Below are 18,498 nucleotides of genomic sequence, written 5' to 3' on the forward strand. Positions count from 1 at the left end.
AAATGGGGAAATGGTTAAAAATATGGGCTAATATTTTAGGGATGTATGATAAAGTTTGAAGCATTCACCAATGCAAAGGCCATGTTGGGAGGGACAATCGGGACAATGGTAGCTGGTATCTTTTCGAAACCCTTTTTTGGTGCACACGCAACATTTTTTTTGCTGTCTTCGGCCTGTTTCAGATGGTGGAATTCTGAAGGGGAAGTGGCGCTCACGAAGTCGGCAAACAGCCTCAGAGTGAAGGTCTTCTGGGGGGGGGGTCTTTGGTGATAGATGAGGGACATGACAACTTCTTCGATGAATTTTAGGAAGGGGCGGGGCTTTCCATGGATTTGGTGTAGACTATGTAGGAATTATAAATGGCCAAATGGATTAGATAGATTGCTACTTTCTTGTACCAGAATCGGGACCTCCTTATTGACAAATAGGGCTGAATCATTTGATCAATGAAATCCACTCCCCCCATGTAGAAATTATAATCTTGGACACACGTTGGCTTTTCAGTGGGACCTTGTCTTCTTTTAACATCAATTGTAGTGTCCTCATGGATGGTGGACATCATGTACACGTCCCTTTTATCCTTCCACCTCAAGGCCAGCACTTCGTTGCATCTCAGTGATGCTCTTTCCCCCCTTCGCAGCTTTTTGTTTGCCAGTGATTGTGGGAAGCCCTTTCTATTTTTTCTTCAGGTTCCGCAGGACAGGGTTTTTGCAAGGTATAAGTGTCTGAAAAGGGGCAGGCTGGTGTAAAAGTTATCAAGGTATATGTGATATCCTTTGTTCAGAAGTGGGTATGCCAGGTCCCATACAATCTTTCCAGTTGTGCCCATGTAGGCCGGGCACTCAGGGGGCTGGAGCTGGGAATCTCTTCCTTCATATATGTGGAACGCATACAGATATCCCGTGGCTCTCTCACACAGCTTGTATAATTTTATTCCATATCTGGCCCTTTTGCTAGGTATATATTGCTTTATTCATAGCCGGCCTGCAAAGGGTACCAGGGACTCATCGACACATATATTTTGATCGGGGACATAGAGTTCTGCAAATTGTTGGGAAAATAAATTTATCAGTGGGCGAAGTTTACATAACTTGTCATAATTTGGATGATTGTGGGGAAGGCACTCGGTGTTGTCTCTAAGGCCGCGTACACACGGGCGGATTGTCTGGCCAACTAAGTTCGTCAGACAATCCGACAGACAGTCCGTTCAAAATTTGCATGAACGGACTTGACCACACACGATGAGCAGACAGTCCGCTGAAAGCGTGCGCGATGACGTGTACAGCACGTACAACGGGACTAGAAAAACGACATCCTATACACTGCAATGCAACCTTCGGCCGTGTAAATCCTTTCTGAGCATGCGCCATATTTAGTCCGTCCAACTTGCCTACACACGAGCGGACTGTCTGCTGAAACCAAGTTTGGACGGACAAAACCAAGTTTGAACGGACTGTCTTACGGAAATTCCGTAAGACTTTGTTCGTCAGATTGTCCGCTGAAAAAGTCCGCTGAAGCCCACACACGAGCGGATTGTCCGCTGAAACACGGTTCAGCAGACTAAGTTGGACAGACAATCCGCCCGTGTGTACGCGGCCTAAAGTGAAGAAAGCGCATTATCTTCTTGTTTCGGGACCTGGACATTTCGGCAGAATAAATAGCCATGTGGTGGATGGGTTGGGTGGACCAATAGGCATGTCCTTCATTTTTTTTGTAATCCCCATGTTCAGGGTGAGGCCCATAAAAATTTTGAACTCCTCCAAATTGACATCTCGCCACTCAAAAGGACAGGCATATGATGAGTGGGGGTTATTGGCAATATACTGCTGGGCATATAAATTTGTCTGGTCCACAACTAATTGCAGAAATGTGTCGGGCAAAAACAGATGAACAAAATCGATCTCTTAAAAATTTTGGGTGTTGGTCTGCACACCTGGCTGTGCTGTGAAAGGGGGAATAATTGGTGATGCCGAGTCGGAAGGCAGCCATGTTGGGTTGGCAAGACCATCTGGCATAAATGTAGAGGCCCTGGCTCTTGGGGGATGTGACACTCTAGTAGTTGGATTGGAATTTCCTGTGCTGGTACTCAGGCGTGATGTGCCAGCACTGGTACTGGGTCTGGGCAATTGTTGGTGGGGCCCATCGCCGGCGGCAAAGCTGGTACTAGGCATTTGATCCCGGGGCCTAACGCTGACAGCAGCGCTGGTACTGGGCCTGGGAATTTGTTCTTGGGGCCTATTGCTGGCAGGAGCTCTGATACTGGGCCTGGGAATATAATCCTGGTTTTCAGAGGGCCTTGCCCTTTTAGGAGGGACCCATTCTTCCTCCGAATCATTTTCCGATTAACTATTCGGGTTAAATGCCGAATTTGATTCGGAATCAGAATCAGAATTGGAATCTGATGAGAATTCCCCATTGCTCTCATCGGTCATGGAGAGGATCTGTAACGCCTCCTCACTGGTGTATACTCTTTTGGCCATGACGCTGATGGCTGTGTGACAGGTGACGTTCTCTGATGGGCTGTGCGATGGGTGGCAGGTGTTGACGGTGTGACAGGCCACGGACTGTGACGGGTGATGGTCACTGATGGCTGGCAGTCACTGATGGGTGATGGTCACTGATGGCTGGCGGTCACTGATGGGTGATGGTCACTGATGGCTGGCAGTCACGATGGATGATAGGTGACAGCTGGTGGGTGACAGCTGGCGGTCACTGATGGGTGATGGGTGACGGGTGACAGGTGCACCGCTGACGGTCACTGATGGCAGTCTCCTATGTGACAGGTTCACTTTATTGGGTGACTGTGGTGACTGTTGGGTGACAGATGACAGTAGGGGGGGGGGGGCGATCTGATCAGTGTGGTGTTTGTGCAGACACTACAGAACACAGATCGATAACTCACTGCTCCAGGCTCTTCTCTCCTCACACTGGAAACGGTGTGTGAGGAGAGAAGAGCTGGTAACAGTCAGTTACCGCTCTGTGTTTACATTTAGTGATCGGCTGTGAAAGGTTCACAGCCGATCACATGGGTAAACAGCCAGCCAATGGCTGTTTACCGGCATCGGTGACGAGCAGTGTTCCCGGGGAACACGCCGCCACCGATGTGAACGAGCAGCGCGCTCCCGATCCCGCGCATGCGCCGTTTACACAATACGAGCACTAGCTGTGATCGCCTTTGACTTCATCGTGGCCGATCACGTGGTAAACAGCCATGACCAATGGCTGTTTACCATCCTCGGTGGTGAGCGGTGTCTCCGTGACACGCCTCCACCGAGGGAACGGGGAATGCGCGTGCACGATCGCGCGCATTCCCTGTTTAAACAAGAGCTGCGCCGCCTGGCCGTCATTTCACAGCCGGCGGTCAGCAACAAGTTAATAAAATGGTACGAACAGTGCAAACATAGTGAAAACATAGCCAGGGTTTATGAGGTAATTGTATGCCTCAGTTATACTCTATTAATTTTTTATTTGGTTCCGTTGTCAGTTGGTTTTCATCCACTATTTTTCCTTCACTAGGTCTATTTATGTATGTTATCTATTTTATGTGTTAGCCCTCCTGTGGTCCACCTTTTGTGAGCGTGCACTTTAGTTTGGGGACTCTGTTACTAGGATTCCATCTGCTGACCACCATTTTTGCTGGTTCAGATCATTGGTTAATATTAGCCAGCGGCAATTTTTGGTAAGATTCCTTGCAGATTTACTACATATGTAGTCTTCTCTTGACCCATTTTTTGTGGGGTTTATACAGTAATTGTTAATGAATATATCAAAATGGGATTTTTATATACAGCTTACCTGTAAAATCCTTTTCTTGAGAGTACATCACGGGACACAGGAGCTTCATTACATAGTGGATTATATAGGCACCTCTGGTGATTGGACACTGGTTGACCCCAATTAAGGAGAATTCCTCCCCTATATAACCCCTTCCATCTGGGAGGCACCTCAGTTTTGTAGCAAAGCAATAAGAAACCACGTAAAACCCAAGAGGGGCGGGAGCCCTGTGTCCCGTGATGTACTCTCAAGAAAAGGATTTTACAGGTAAGCTGTATATAAAAATCCCATTTTCTTGATCATACATCACGGTACACAGGAGCTTCATTACATAGTGGGATGTCCCATAGCAATGCTCATATTGAGGGGAGGGAGACACAGATCATAAATATAGACCGCCAGGGACCGGAGGACCTAAACTGCAGCCTGCAGTACACTGCGCCCGAAGGCGATATCCTCTTGCCCTCTGATATCCACCTGATAGAATCTGGTGAATGTGTGGACTGATGACCAAGTCGCAGCCTTACAGATCTGAGCCAGGGAGGCCTGGTGATGCACTGCCCAAGAAGCACTAACAGCCCTAGTAGAGTGCGCCTTCACCCGAAAAGAAGGAATCTTCCCCTTTAAACCAAAGGCCTGAGAAATAACTTGCCTGATCCACCTTGAGAGAGTGGATTTTGACGCCGCCTGGCCCTTTCTAGGGCCTTCCGGCAGAATAAACAAACAATCAGTTTTCCTTATCTGAGACGTTGCTTGAAGATACATACTGATTGCTCTAACCACATCCAAAGTGTGTAAAGATTCTTCTTCTGTGGACTGAGGGTCCGGAAAAAAGGATGGTAGGATTACATCCTGATTCAAATGGAAACCCGAAACCACCTTAGGTAGAAAGGACCTGTTGGGACGCATGACCACCCGGTCCTTATGGATAATTAAATACGGCTCCTTACTGGAAAGAGCTGCCAACTCTGATACTCTTCTAGCCGTAGATATGGCTACTAAGAAGACCAGCTTTTTAGTCAGGAGAACTAAAGAAGCCAGATGCAAAGGTTCAAATGGTTGCCCCTGTAAGGCCGAGAGAACCAAATTCAGATCCCATGGGCATACCGGAGGTTTAACTGGCGGTTTTGTCCGCATAGCCCCCTGGATAAAAGCTCGTACTAGGGAATGTGATGCAAGCGTCTTTTGAAAAAATACTGACAGGGCCGAAATCTGCACTTTGATAGTGCTTATGGCCAAATTCATCTCTAGGCCTGACTGGAGAAAGGCCAAGATTCTGTTAATTATATATTTTCTAGGATGCCATTTCCTGAGTTCACACCAGGAAACATATGTCCTCCAGATTTTGTAATAAATAAGCCTGGAGGCCGGCTTTCTGGCATTTACCAGAGTAGAAAGGACTGGGCCCGAAAGGCCACGGTCTCTCAGAATGTGGGTCTCAGCAGCCAAACCGTCAAATTCAGACTGCGTAAAGCAGGATGGTAGATTGGACCCTGTGAGAGCAGATCTGGCCGGAGAGGGAGGGTCCATGGCCTGCCTACTGCCAACCTCATGATTTCTGCATACCATGGTCGCCTGGGCCAAGCCGAGGCCACCAAAAGGACCGACTTTGTCTCCCTCTTGACTCTTCCCAGGAACCGCGACAGAAGCGGGCTCGGGGGGAAGGCATAGATCAGATTGTACTGATCCCAGGGAACTGTCAGAGCATCTGACCCCTGAGCAAGTGCATCTCTTGTCCTTGATACAAACTTGTCCAGTTTCCTGTTGAACCTGGATGCAAACAGATCTACGTCTGGAGTACCCCACTTGTGACATATGTTCTGAAACACGTCGGGGTGCAGAGCCCATTCTCCCGGGCACAACTGCTGGCGGCTGAGAAAATCCGCCTGCCAATTCTCCACTCCTGGGATGAAGACTGCAGAAAGACACGGAACATGCTTTTCTGCCCAGACAAGTATGCGATTCACCTCTTTTTGGGCCACCAGACTTCTGGTACCGCCCTGGTGATTGATATAAGCCACTGCGGTGGCATTGTCGGACTGAACCCGAACCGGGAAACCTCGCAGTCTGTAAGACCACTTTATGAGAGCAATGTAAACTGCCCGGATCTCCAAGATGTTTATGGGCAGTAGATTCTCGGTCACAGACCATTTCCCCTGCGAGCATGTTTCCTCCAATACAGCTCCCCAGCCTGTCAGGCTGGCATCTGTTGTGATAATCTTCCATGAGAGAGGAAGAAAAGTTTTGCCCTTCAGCAAATTCTTGGTTTGTAACCACCAGACAAGACTCTTGCGTGTCCCTGGGGATAGACGCATAGGAAGATCCAGAGATTGGGGCTTCCTGTTCCAAGCCGCAAGGATGCATCCTTGCAGAGGCCTTGAGTGGAACTGGGCGAATGGGACGGCCTCGAAGGAGGCGACCATCTTCCCTAACAGTCTCATGCACAACCGAATGGAGGAAGATCTTCTGCCCAGAATCAGGCGCACCAGATCCCCAATGGCCAAGGCTTTTAGCCTTGGGAGAAACACCCTGCTCTGAGCGGTGTCGATGATCATACCTAGGTATTCCAACCTGGTAGTCGGTTGTAGGGACGACTTTTCTAGGTTTATGATCCAACCTAGGCGTTCTAGATGTTCCAGCGTTTTGGTGACGCTGCGACTTAGGAACACTGCAGTTTTCTCCATGAGAAGCAAGTCGTCTAGATAAGCCATGATGGCTATGCCCTGAGCTCTTAAGTTTGCTAAGAGAGGGTCCAGAATCTTTGTGAAGACTCGAGGGGCTGTAGCAAGCCCGAACGGCAAGGCCACAAATTGAAAATGGCGCCGCTCTACCGCGAACCTTAGAAATTTTTGGTGTGCGGGAAAAATTGGCACATGGAGATATGCATCCTTGATATCTATTGATGCCATGAATTCTCCCCCTTGCAGGGAGGAGACTACAGTGCGGATTGACTGCATTCGGAAGGACCGGATGTTTAAAAACCGGTTCAGATCCTTCAGATCCAGGATAGGTCTGACACTTCCATTTGGCTTTGGAACGGTGAAGAGATTTGAGTAAAACCCTGAACCCTGATCTTTCGGGTTCACTTCTACTATCACACCCTGGGATAGTAACTGATCTAAGGCCAGAAATAGCGGTTTTTGCTTTACTGGATCCCTGGGGATCCTTGACCTTAGGAAACGAGAAGGTGGAATCTCCTGAAACTCTAGCTTGTAGCCCAGAGATACTGAAGAGATCACCCACTTGTCCTGGATCTCTTCCCGCCAGGCGCCTGCAAACTGCAGGAGCCTTCCCCCCACTCTGCCGAGCGGGGGCGCCCCTTCACAAGGAAGTTTTTGGGCTCTGCTTGGCAGGCTTTCGCCCCCAAGTCTTTTTCTGTCCCTGGGCTCGGCCTTGAGCCTTTCTAGTAGAGGAGGACTGAGAAGGCCGTCGCCACTGTTTAGAGCTTGATGCTTCGGGAGAGAGAGCACGCCTGAATGAAGGACGCTTGCTCTTTTTGACTGGAAGGAGAGTAGATTTACCCCCTGAAATATTTTGGACGAACTTATCTAATTCTTCTCCAAACAAACGCTCCCCTTTAAACGGGAACCCAGCCAAATGCTTCTTGCATGACAGCTCAGCTGCCCAATTCTTTAGCCATAGGGCCCTTCGCATGTGAACCAACATGAGAGACAAACTTGATGCTTGTTGGACGGAATCCAAAATCGCATCAATTATGAAACACAGAATGTGAGGCAATTCTGTATAATTTTCTACTTCCTCACTGGGAAGGAGCCCAAGCATCTGTTTAACCTGTTCCTTGAGGAACTGACACAACCCCACGGCTGCGACTGTAGGTTGCACCACAGTGCCAGCCATGTAAAAGGAGGCTTTTAATAAGGTTTCCAGCTTTTTATCAGCTGGATCCTTGAATACCTGCGCATTATCCAATGGACAAGTTAGGTTCTTATTCACACAAGAAACAGCCGCATCGACAGATGGGACCCCCCACTTTTTGGTGAAACTTTCCTCCACAGGATAATGCATAGAAAACCTTTTAGGAGGAGCAAACAGTTTATCGGGATGTCCCCAATCCTCATACATCAATTTATCCATTAAGGGATGAATTGGGAAGGAATAGGCAGTCTGTGGGGCTTTCCTGACTCCCAGGGAAGAAACAGAGGACGTAGCGACTTCAGCAGCAGGCATTCTGAATGTGGTACGCACCAATTCAGTATAATACTGCACCTGTTTTCTGAGCGCCTGGGAGGAGGGGACTATCTCCTCTTCCTCTGACTCACCCGACTGCTCATGATCCCTATCCAAAGATAGGGATCCCTCCTCATTTTCAGAAGATTCATCTGAGAGAGGAATTTCAGCAGAGGGAGGGGATCTACCCCTTTTCCTGCTATCTTTTAGGGAAGCAGAAATAAAATTCATGATTCTCCCTTCAAAACCCTCCAATGTAGCCCTAAGGGAGTCCTCAGTGACATAAACCGGGGCTGCGACATTAGGAGAGGTTGCAAAACCCGACAGGGGCACTGACTCGTCTTGAGAGGCTGGCTCCAGTCTTGCAGGGGGGATGGTAACTTACAGGCACTTTTGGAACCCCTGGACCTAGGCGGTGATTTACCAGTGCCTTTGCTACCTCCCCCTGAGACCCTCTTACGAGGAGACATAGTACTAGGCTACAAAGCAGAGGTACTAGTACAAGTGCAATCACTGTTGTGCTTAAAGTCTCACAATAATATATATGCTTAAATTGCACAACCTGTTGCTGAGTAGGTGTCTAAGGTTTGCCTGGATCCAATCCCCACAGATGCTTACTGCCCACAGCTCCTGTGTCACCAATTACAGCCCCCTGACGCTCTGGGCTTTTAAAACTGCCGCCTGGCGTCTGCGCAGTGCAGCGCCGTGCACGGCTCGCAACCACACCCCCCCTCCTCCATTAGGCCGGGAGCGTGCCCAGCGCGCGTGCACGTGCCCGCGCACGTGCACGAGGACCGCGGAATCCAGGGGGGGAAGGAGAACCCAAAAACTGAGCTGCGTGGGACCCATGAACTGCGTGGGACCCCTGTTTACCTTCGTTTGTGGCAGGGACTGCAATAGAGACATGAGTCAGCTGGAGAACCAGGCTTCACTGAGCGTGTGTATTGAAAGGCATGTAAGTATGCATCAGGCTGCTCTTACTCCCTCTAGTGGTGGAAACCAGGTAAGACATACAACTACTCACAATGAAGAAATCCATTCATATAATTAAATATACAGGATAACTTCCCTTACCTGTCCTCGCCGCAGGAATTGCTGAACCAGACAAATTCCAGCCTTCACCCATCACGGCGGGTATTGTTAGCCAACCTTCAGGTTTATCTGGGGTTCCTTCTCGGAAGAACCTCCCACCTGGGCCATGTAGAAAGCTCTGCCAGAAACTTTTGTGCGCTCTGTATAAACAGTAAACCAAGTCTGGTTTTCCCAGAGCCCAGTCTTCCAATGGAGAGGACTTACAGGCAAAACCTTGCTTCTTCGGCTGACGAGGCCCGGGTACTGAAAGGTTATGCTAAGCATCCATCTTGTTTCTGTCAGCCATCTTAATATTCACAAACTTCCATTTCACAATATGTACAGTTTGAACACCCCTTTAACTTCTCAGATAACTGTCTCAACATGAGATTCTTCTAACCCGTGTGTTCTCACACACTTATCTATAACCTTCACACTGTTTCTCAGCATCTTTTAGCTACAGAAGGAATTATGTATCTTTTCTTATATTAATTCAGCTAGCTTAGAACAAAGAACAATAGCGTTTTTGTCTTGACCAGCTGTAATCGTCTTGATGTCTACTGCGCATGTCTTATTCTGTATGGCGTAAAATACCCTATATCATTTGCTTTGTAAAATCTCAATACAATTAGTTCTCGAAGGACGCCATGGTGTGTGTGTGAATTTATTTGTCCTTTGAGAATTGATTCCAGAGCGCTCTGAATTTATACAATACATTGGATCTAAGGTCTGAGAGGTTGAAGGGACCCCCCTAGACACAGAATTAACCCTAACAGAACTGGGGGCTCGTCCGGGATGGATGTTAACCCTTAATGGACTTGGAAAGCTACTAACGGCTCGGTAAGTGAATTCTATTCTTATTGAGTGAAATTGACTTGCCGCAGTCCAGGTGTCAGGTGTGTGACTTGGCTTCCATCCCACAGAGATTGTTGTTGGGTTATAGAACCTCTCATAAGTATACATAAGTTGACCGGTCATGACCTTGGAGGTCATATAGTGTTTTGGGGACACTTGTAAAGGTTTTGGTGACCTTAAAAGAAAAGATCTTGGCGATCTTAGAAGAATAGGTTTTGGGGACCTAGGAAAAATTTACAGAGTACTCTAGAGTTTTCGTTCTGTTCGGTACAGAACTGGTGACTGATGATCAATGTATTGTGTAAACTTTGTGTATGATTGTATAACTGCTTTGCTTTAAAAGTATCACGCTGAATGAATTGCGCTGAGTGTGTATATGTGGACTGCTATTTTGTTTCCAGAACTAAAAGGCATACTTGGTGAGTAGTATTCCTGGAGGTTATAAAGTTACAATTTGGGTAAAGTTATTTTGTGAAAGGTAAACAGATTAATGTACATTGCAAGTTAAATTCATCTGTGGTTTAAATTTGTCTGAAACAAAACGGCAGCTCCATGAGCAAGATTGTGTGTTTATTGTATGTCTGAAATACTCTTGAACTTGTTCCAAATTTATTCTGTTACAGTCTTGAAGTGATTGTAGCTGTATTAGTATAAAAAAAGTATCACGGACAGTACTGATTTCTTTTTGGTAAAGGAATCTAAGTTGAGGTATTGTCTAATTGTCTGATTCACACCGTTGTCTGATTGTCTGCACCGCTAGGTGGCAGTCAAGCAAGTAAATTGTTTTGTTTTCATAGGAACACTAAATGTACAGAGCGATACCTAGTTAACCCTTAGGTGGATCATATGGCAGGATGGACAGAAAGCCAGTTTGGGTATTCTGTCAACTATGGATCCATTATTGATCCAGACTTTCCTGAGTAATCTCAAACCCCATTTAGTGGTCCCAGTCAAACAAATGATTACTGAATGGTCAACACTTTCTAGAACTGACTTTGGCAAAGCTCTTTCACAGAAAGATGTCTCCACACAAAATTTCCAAGGGAATACGAAGGGGAACTTTAGAGGCAGAGAAAATTTTAGAGGCAGATTTAAAGGCAGAAATGGAAGAGGGATGAGTCGCTCTGGAGGCAATGGATGTTTCAATTGCGGTGCTGAGGATCACTGGGTGGGTCAGTGTCCTCGCCCCACCCCTTCTCGGACTCCCGATTCCAGCTCTGTCCCTGACCGGACACGACAACCACAGGCGTCCATCCAACAAGGTCCAACATTTCCAATCAAATGGGGAAATCAACAACAATGATGGGGCCCGGAGGGTAGTGTCCCAGCTTTTCCTTTTGTCTCAGATGATTTCACTGACAGTCCAATGGTTGCTATTTCAATAAATGGGAGACTCCTCCCCTGTCTCGTTGATAGCGGGGCCACTAGGAGTACTATTTGTGAAGATCATTTCAGAGGCAAATGGGAACCAGCGGAACCCTCTTTGGGAATTGATGGGATGCTGACAGGGACATGTAGGACTCCACCCCTGCCAATGGAAGATGGTGAGGGGTACACCATGTGCACACATTCTTTCGGGATGATGCCAAGGTGTCCTGTGGATTTGTTGGGAGGAGACTTGTTTGGGCCACTGGGAATCACAATTGGAGCCAACTCAGAGGGAGGTCTAGACATTTCCTCAGATAGAATCACTGTGGTGGCATGCAAACCAGGTTCGTTGATGCTGTCACGGCAGGGTAGTGAGGAAGATTTTGAGGATATAGACCCCCAGGTCTGGTCTACATCAGATCTGGATGTAGGACTTGTTTCATGCACACCATACAAGGCCACTCTCAAAGAAGGTGCATTTCCTATCTATCACAAACAGTATCCACTCTCTAAAGAAAAGATGGATGGCATAGTGCCAATGGTGAAAAAGTTTCTGCAGGATGGAATCCTGGAGGAAATTATTTCTCCATACAACACACCTGTTAACCCTGTAAAGAAGCCGGATGGCTCCTTCAGATTTGTACAGGACTTGAGGGCCATAAATGACCTCATAGTCCCAATAGCACCCATTGTACCCGATGTTCCATCTCTGCTGTCCTCCATTCCAGCAACAGCCAAATGTTTTACTGTGATTGATTTAAAGAATGCTTTTTTCTCTGTCCTTGTAGACAAGGAGACAAGGCCACTCTTTGCTTTTACTGTGTCGATTGACCAACACAATCGCCAGTTTACCTGGTGTAGAATGCCCCAGGGATATATAGACTCACCTGTGGTCTATTCTATAGTACTCCAAGCCACCCTCAGGCCTTGGACTGCCCCTCATGGTTCTGTACTGTTGCAATATGTTGATCTTCAGAGGAGGACTGCCGAGCTGATAGCCTATCCTTATTGAAATGGTTACATACGTGTGGTCACAAAGTGTCTAAGAAAAAATTACAATGGTGTAAACAGGAGGTTGAGTACCTAGGGTTTGTGCTGTCTCCGGGAGTTAGGAAAGTCAGTCACAAAAGAATTGTTGCTATAGTGGGTCTGCCCCGCCCACTTACCAAGAAAGACCTGCTAACCTTTCTTGGAATGATTGGTTACTGCCGCCAATGGATACCTGACTGCTCTTTCTATGACAATATATTGAGACAAGCAACCCTCTCTGAAATGTCTGATATTGTAAAATGGTCTGATGAAATGTTAAATTCTTTTACCATGTTGAAAAGTGCAATGGTTACCAGCCCGAGCCTCGGCCTCCCTGATTTTAGCAAAATGTTTCACTTGTTTGCTAGGGAAAATTGCAGAACCATGGCAGGAGTACTGGCCCAGGAACATGGTGGGAGACTGCGCCCTGTAGCTTTTTTTTCAAAGGTGGTTCCAGTACAGGTGCAAGGCATGCCTGCTTGCCTCAGAGCGTTGGCTTCTTGTTCTATGGTCGCAGAGTTGGCAGCACCATTTACCTTGGGCCATAACACTACTTTATACACCTCACACAGCGTTACCACACTCCTCAAAACTTTACATACTCAGCATATGTCAGCACAAAGATTGAGTGGGTATGAAGTCATCCTCCTGTCCAATCCAAACCTGAAAATAAAAAGTTCAAACATAAACTCTGGCCCAGCTCCAATTTTGAATGCCTTATTAGGTCTTAAAGGAGAACAGGATGACTTACCACCACCTCATGACTGTATACAATCAATACATCAGGACACTTCACCTAGAGCAGACATGCTTTCAGTACCAATTCCTACTGCACAAACAGTTTTTGTTGATGGCTCTTGCAGCAGACCGAGTGATAATGTCTATCATGCAGGATATGCTGTTGTCCAACTGCCGGATACTGTCCTCGAGGCCAATCCAATACCCTATCAGTCTGCACAAGCTGCTGAATTGATAGCATTAACCCGTGCATGCCAGCTGTTTGCAGGAAAAGAGGTAAACATTTACACTGATTCCAGGTATGCTCATGGTGTGGTTTGGGACCATGGTGTAATATGGCTTCGCAGAGGATATGTGGCAGCAGATGGAAAGAGCATCTCACACTCTGACCTAGTCACAGCATTACTAGATGCAATTCAGTTGCCTTCAAAACTAGCTATCATGCACTGTAAGGCACATACAGGCCAAATGACTGATATAGCCAAGGGTAATGCACTAGCTGACAGAATAGCTAAAGAAGCTGCATCTACACAAAAGGCAAACATTCAAATGCCCATGCTGACACCTCAGCCATGTTCCCTGAAAGAGACACATTGGCTCACAGAACTGCAAGCTTTTGCCACCCCTGATGATATTGCGCAATGGAACTGTGATGGGATGATACAAAAGGATCCTAAAACAGGATTAATCTTCAAAGAGGGGAAGCCGTGTATTCCTGTTGCTAGCGCCCCCCTGTTCATTGCACGGTACCATGGACTGGGTCACAAGGGATGGCATGCCACATGTGAACTTCTAGATGCAGATTTTTTCATTGCAGGATTGCCTAATCTGGTCGGGGCTTTTGTGGGGAGATGTGTCGCTTGCATTGGGAACAATCCAACAGACCCAAAGAAATCAGAGCATGAACATCTTGAGTACCCAACAACACCGTTTACCCATTTACAGATAGACTTTGCACATATGCCCAAAGAAGGAAAGAAACAACAATATCTTTTGGTTATCGTGGACATAATGTCACGCTGGCCCGAAATTTTTGTCACCAACAATGAAAACGCACAAACTGTAGTGAAGATCCTCACACAGGAAATTATTCCTAGATGGGGGTGTCCATTGCAAATAAATTCAGACAATGGCCCAGCTTTCACAGCTAAAATATGCCAAGATCTTGTAAAAGTACTAAAAATAGACTGGAAATTTCACCTCCCCTACCATCCACAGAGTTCAGGAATTGTAGAAAGAATGAATAGAACAATTAAGGACAGGATAAGGAAAGCTACGGGTGGGAGTTTTGGCAAGTGGAAAAAAGTTCTCCCAGCTGTATTAGCTGAAATCAGAATGACCCCTCACAGTGTGACGGGTTGTTCCCCCTTTGAGGTACTCATGGGTGGGCCATTCCCCACACCGTGGGCTGGTCATCCCTTGATGGTGGAGAAAGGTGGTTTGGAACAAATACAGGAGGAATATGTAAAAAAACTGATTGAAACTCTTGATATTGTCGAAAGAAGAGTTGCTCGCACCTCTCCTTCTTCTTCACAGGTACCAACCCACCCGTTCCAGGTCGGTGATCAAGTTGTGGTCCAGAGGCTTCAGAAAGGTCGAAAGCCGCAAGAGGTTCCATTCGGACCAGTGACCAAAGTGGTAGCCGTCACCAGGACCGCCATCCTTACAGAGGAAAGTCCTACTTGGATCCATGCAAGCAGAGTAAAGAAGGTTGATCTAAGCCCAGGAATCCAAGAAAGGCTGAAAAGAGGTGAAGCAGGTGTTTTAAGTCCTCAAAAGACAAGTACAGACATAAAGGACAGTGATGTCACTCATTTCACCACAGACTTCTGGGAAGGCCTTTTGCCTTCTGGTGATGTTTCTACTTCTGATCTTTGTCCCAGTGTGGATAATAACTAACTGTATTTTTCATCCTGAAGACTTAGGTGCCTTGAAACTCATATGTGGTAAAAGCGAAATACACACCAACCATACTGACTTTCACCTCAGAAATCGCAGTAAAAGAGATGTCTCTAATGAATTGATCAAAGAAACAAGTTTTTCTGGAAAAATGTTACTGTTAAAAGTTAAATATGCTTACGCTAGAAAGTCAGGATATGAAAAATGCTGGATTTGTAGTAAGTTGCACCCAGAAACTGCTAAAATCCCACTCTTAGCTGTCCCTCTGAACCTCAAGTCATTATTGGAAAATACTCTAGTCTTAAGTATTAAGAATGTCTCGGAAGGGTACCGCAATCAGAGTATTATGTTTTACACTTTAGGAAAGACACATGAACCTGAGTGGTGTGTTCAGTTAGGCAATACATCCAACGGAATAGGTATGTGTTCCAAGTCTGTATTTAACATTTCAAAGGGTATTCCCTTCCATACCAGTAACATTATCATAGGTCATATGTGTAGTTACAAAAATCAATCCCTTAACAACACCATTAGTGAACTTACTACATACAGGAACACAACCTCTGGGATACTTGTGAGTAAACTTGTTAGTGCTGCATTTGAGGCTGGAACTGAGCCCCAACGTAGTTCTCTAAGAAGTTTTTCATTGGGAAACAATACATATGTATGCTGTGCTAAAATTTGTTACCCATGGATCCCCGCAGGAGTGAAAGGATGGTGTTATTTAGCACAGTTGGTACCAGTCATGTCAGCCCTAGGCCAGAATCAGGAACATCACATACAAGTTACTTCAAGTCCAGTACATAGGTTAACTTATAAATACAAGAGAGAAGCCCCACCTATGTTTTCTACTTCAGATAAGTCATGGACATGGTTTCCATCCTGGACAGGATGGGGCATAACCATGATGGACAAATTAAATAACTACACTAGTTTAATAAATGATGTTATGGAAAAAAACTCCCAAGATATAGGACTACTCAATGTCGAGCTCAAAGCAATTAGAAGACAACTAGAGTTACACGAATTAGCTATTGAAAGCATGAGTGCAGCTCTGACAGGTTTATGCGAAATGACCCAAGATTATGAATGTTGTACATGGTTTCACAATACCAGCCTGGAAATCCCAGACTACTATGATGTTATTAATCAACACCGAACACAGGTAAATGAATTAATGAAACAAGCAAGGGACATAGGTAATTATGGATGGAACCCCTTTTCTAGTTTGGGTTTAGGTGGAATGTTTTCATGGTTAAAGGACATAGTGATTATGATTATCATAGTACTATTGTTAGGATTGATAGGCTACTTGATTTTCAAGCTTATTCTACTTTGTATTAGCAAGTGTACTACACCAGACCAACCTTCTCACGCATATACACAATATCTGCAGCTTTATGTAAAAGAATATAACAAACGTAGCAAGAACCGTAGATTTCAGGAGGCTGCGGATCTGTAGAAGTCATTCCATGACTTAAAGAGGGGGTTGAAAGGTTATGCTAAGCATCCATCTTGTTTCTGTCAGCCATCTTAATATTCACAAACTTCCATTTCACAATATGTACAGTTTGAACACCCCTTTAACTTCTCAGATAACTGTCTCAACATGAGATTCTTCTAACCCGTGTGTTCTCACACACTTATCTATAACCTTCACACTGTTTCTCAGCATCTTTTAGCTACAGAAGGAATTATGTATCTTTTCTTATATTAATTCAGCTAGCTTAGAACAAAGAACAATAGCGTTTTTGTCTTGACCAGCTGTAATCGTCTTGATGTCTACTGCGCATGTCTTATTCTGTATGACGTAAAATACCCTATATCATTTGCTTTGTAAAATCTCAATACAATTAGTTCTCGAAGGACGCCATGGTGTGTGTGTGAATTTATTTGTCCTTTGAGAATTGATTCCAGAGCACTCTGAATTTATACAATACATTGGATCTAAGGTCTGAGAGGTTGAAGGGACCCCCCTAGACACAGAATTAACCCTAACAGGTACCATACCATCTTGGGAGTCAAATATCGGCCCGAGGTATGGATCCGGTTTGTTGTAGCCCTTTGGCCCTCGCAGGGACCTGCATAGAGCTAAAGTTTTTACGTGACCATCACCATAGACACTGGCTAAAAAACTGAGGGGCCTCCCAGATGGGAGGGGTTATATAGGGGAGGAATTCTCCTTAATTGGGGTCAACCAGTGTCCAATCACCAGAGGTGCCTATATAACCCACTATGTAATGAAGCTCCTGTGTCCCGTGATGTATGATCAAGAAAAAAGATTTCCCTATGTAGTATTGTTTGTGGTTGATGTAATCATTTTTCTATGTGTTAATCATTGAATTTATGTACTTGATACACTGTCCATATGTTTTTGTATACATGAATGTAATCATATTTATTGATTGTAATTTTTTTAAATGTATTTTCTAGTTCATTCATATACCGTAAATACTCAAGAAGCTGAACAAGCGAAACATGTAGAGTGGTATATTATGGAATGATCAGTTGTTTTATGGTTTCAGCATTCTAGTGAAATTATGAACTGTATTCATTATGTTGATAATATTATTGTTTTTATTGTTTGTAAATAAAAAAAATAGTTTTTGTTTGAGCATATTGCTTATGTGACCTTAATTAACTTTACAGTTTAGCACCTTAAAAGTCCCGGGGTTTTGTTTCAAAACCCCAGTGTCCTTCCTTGCTTTGTTTATAATTTCTGGGACGTGGTGCTTTTTTGTCAGAGCTGTCCTCTCATTGCCTGTTTATAGCCAGGGTTCAGTAACCAGAGCAGGTAGTCAGAACAAGCCAGTAAAATAGGAATCCAGAGATCAGTGAAGTCAGAGGCAGCAAACAGGATCAGAAACCAGAAGGGAAGTCAGCCAGGCAAAAGTCTTTAACAGGAAAATACAGCAGAGAGGGGGGCGTGGCTAAGGAATGGCCGAGTAAGGCAGCATTTTTCTGGAGCTCCCGGTTCACGGACTCATGCCCCAGCGATAACAGGCTTTTATACCGGCATGAGCTCGTCCAAGAAGCACCGGACACGGGGAGCGACACGTGGGACCCCTCACAGCAAATCTGCCGGTTCGTTCCGACGCTACTTCGGGCGCAGCGAGGGATCTCCGCCGGGAACGGCTGCGGCCTCCCCACGAGGCACCTTACAGGCCTCACCGCAGCGGCTGCGAACAGCGTCCTCGGACTCACTTCTACCCGACGAGGGGATACCTCCGGCACCCTATATGGCGGAAGTGGAGCAGGGAACGGAGGTAATGCCTGCCCCGGTGGCTCCTACGCCCTCCATGCTGGACCCGGACATTAGAGCCATGCTTCAGGCCCTCCCAACGCAGTCTGCCATTGAAGCGCTGATTCTGCGCTTGGAGGAAACGCACAGGAGGGACATCCAGGAGGTCAGAGGAGAGGTCTCCAACATTGTGGAACGGGTGTCCACGGGGGAGTCGTCTCTGACGTCCTTGGAAGCCAGGGTCGCCGCTCTGGAGCAGTCGAGGGACCAGCACCGGGACACCGCCATCTCCCTCCAACTACACATGGAGGACCTGGAGGACCGGAGCCGCCGCA

General features: G+C 46.1%; 1 protein-coding gene across 3 annotated transcripts in view; it reads left to right on the forward strand.

Annotated features, from left to right (window-relative positions):
* Positions 1-17,536, forward strand: part of HMGXB4 (HMG-box containing 4) — a 200,563-nt gene extending 183,027 nt beyond the window's left edge. For all 3 annotated transcript variants that reach the window (XM_077452399.1, XM_077452396.1, XM_077452398.1), the window contains one exon: positions 14,560-17,536. In XM_077452399.1, coding sequence (XP_077308525.1) covers positions 14,560-14,922 — 363 coding nt within the window. In that variant the 3' untranslated portion in view covers positions 14,923-17,536. The remainder of the gene's footprint in view (positions 1-14,559) is intronic.
* The last annotated feature ends 962 nt before the right edge of the window (positions 17,537-18,498 follow it).

The sequence above is a fragment of the Lithobates pipiens genome, unplaced genomic scaffold, assembly GCF_037356315.1.
Source record: "Lithobates pipiens isolate NorthernLeopardFrog02 unplaced genomic scaffold, aLitPip1_a1.2 Scaffold_23, whole genome shotgun sequence".
NCBI classification, from domain to species: domain Eukaryota; kingdom Metazoa; phylum Chordata; class Amphibia; order Anura; family Ranidae; genus Lithobates; species Lithobates pipiens.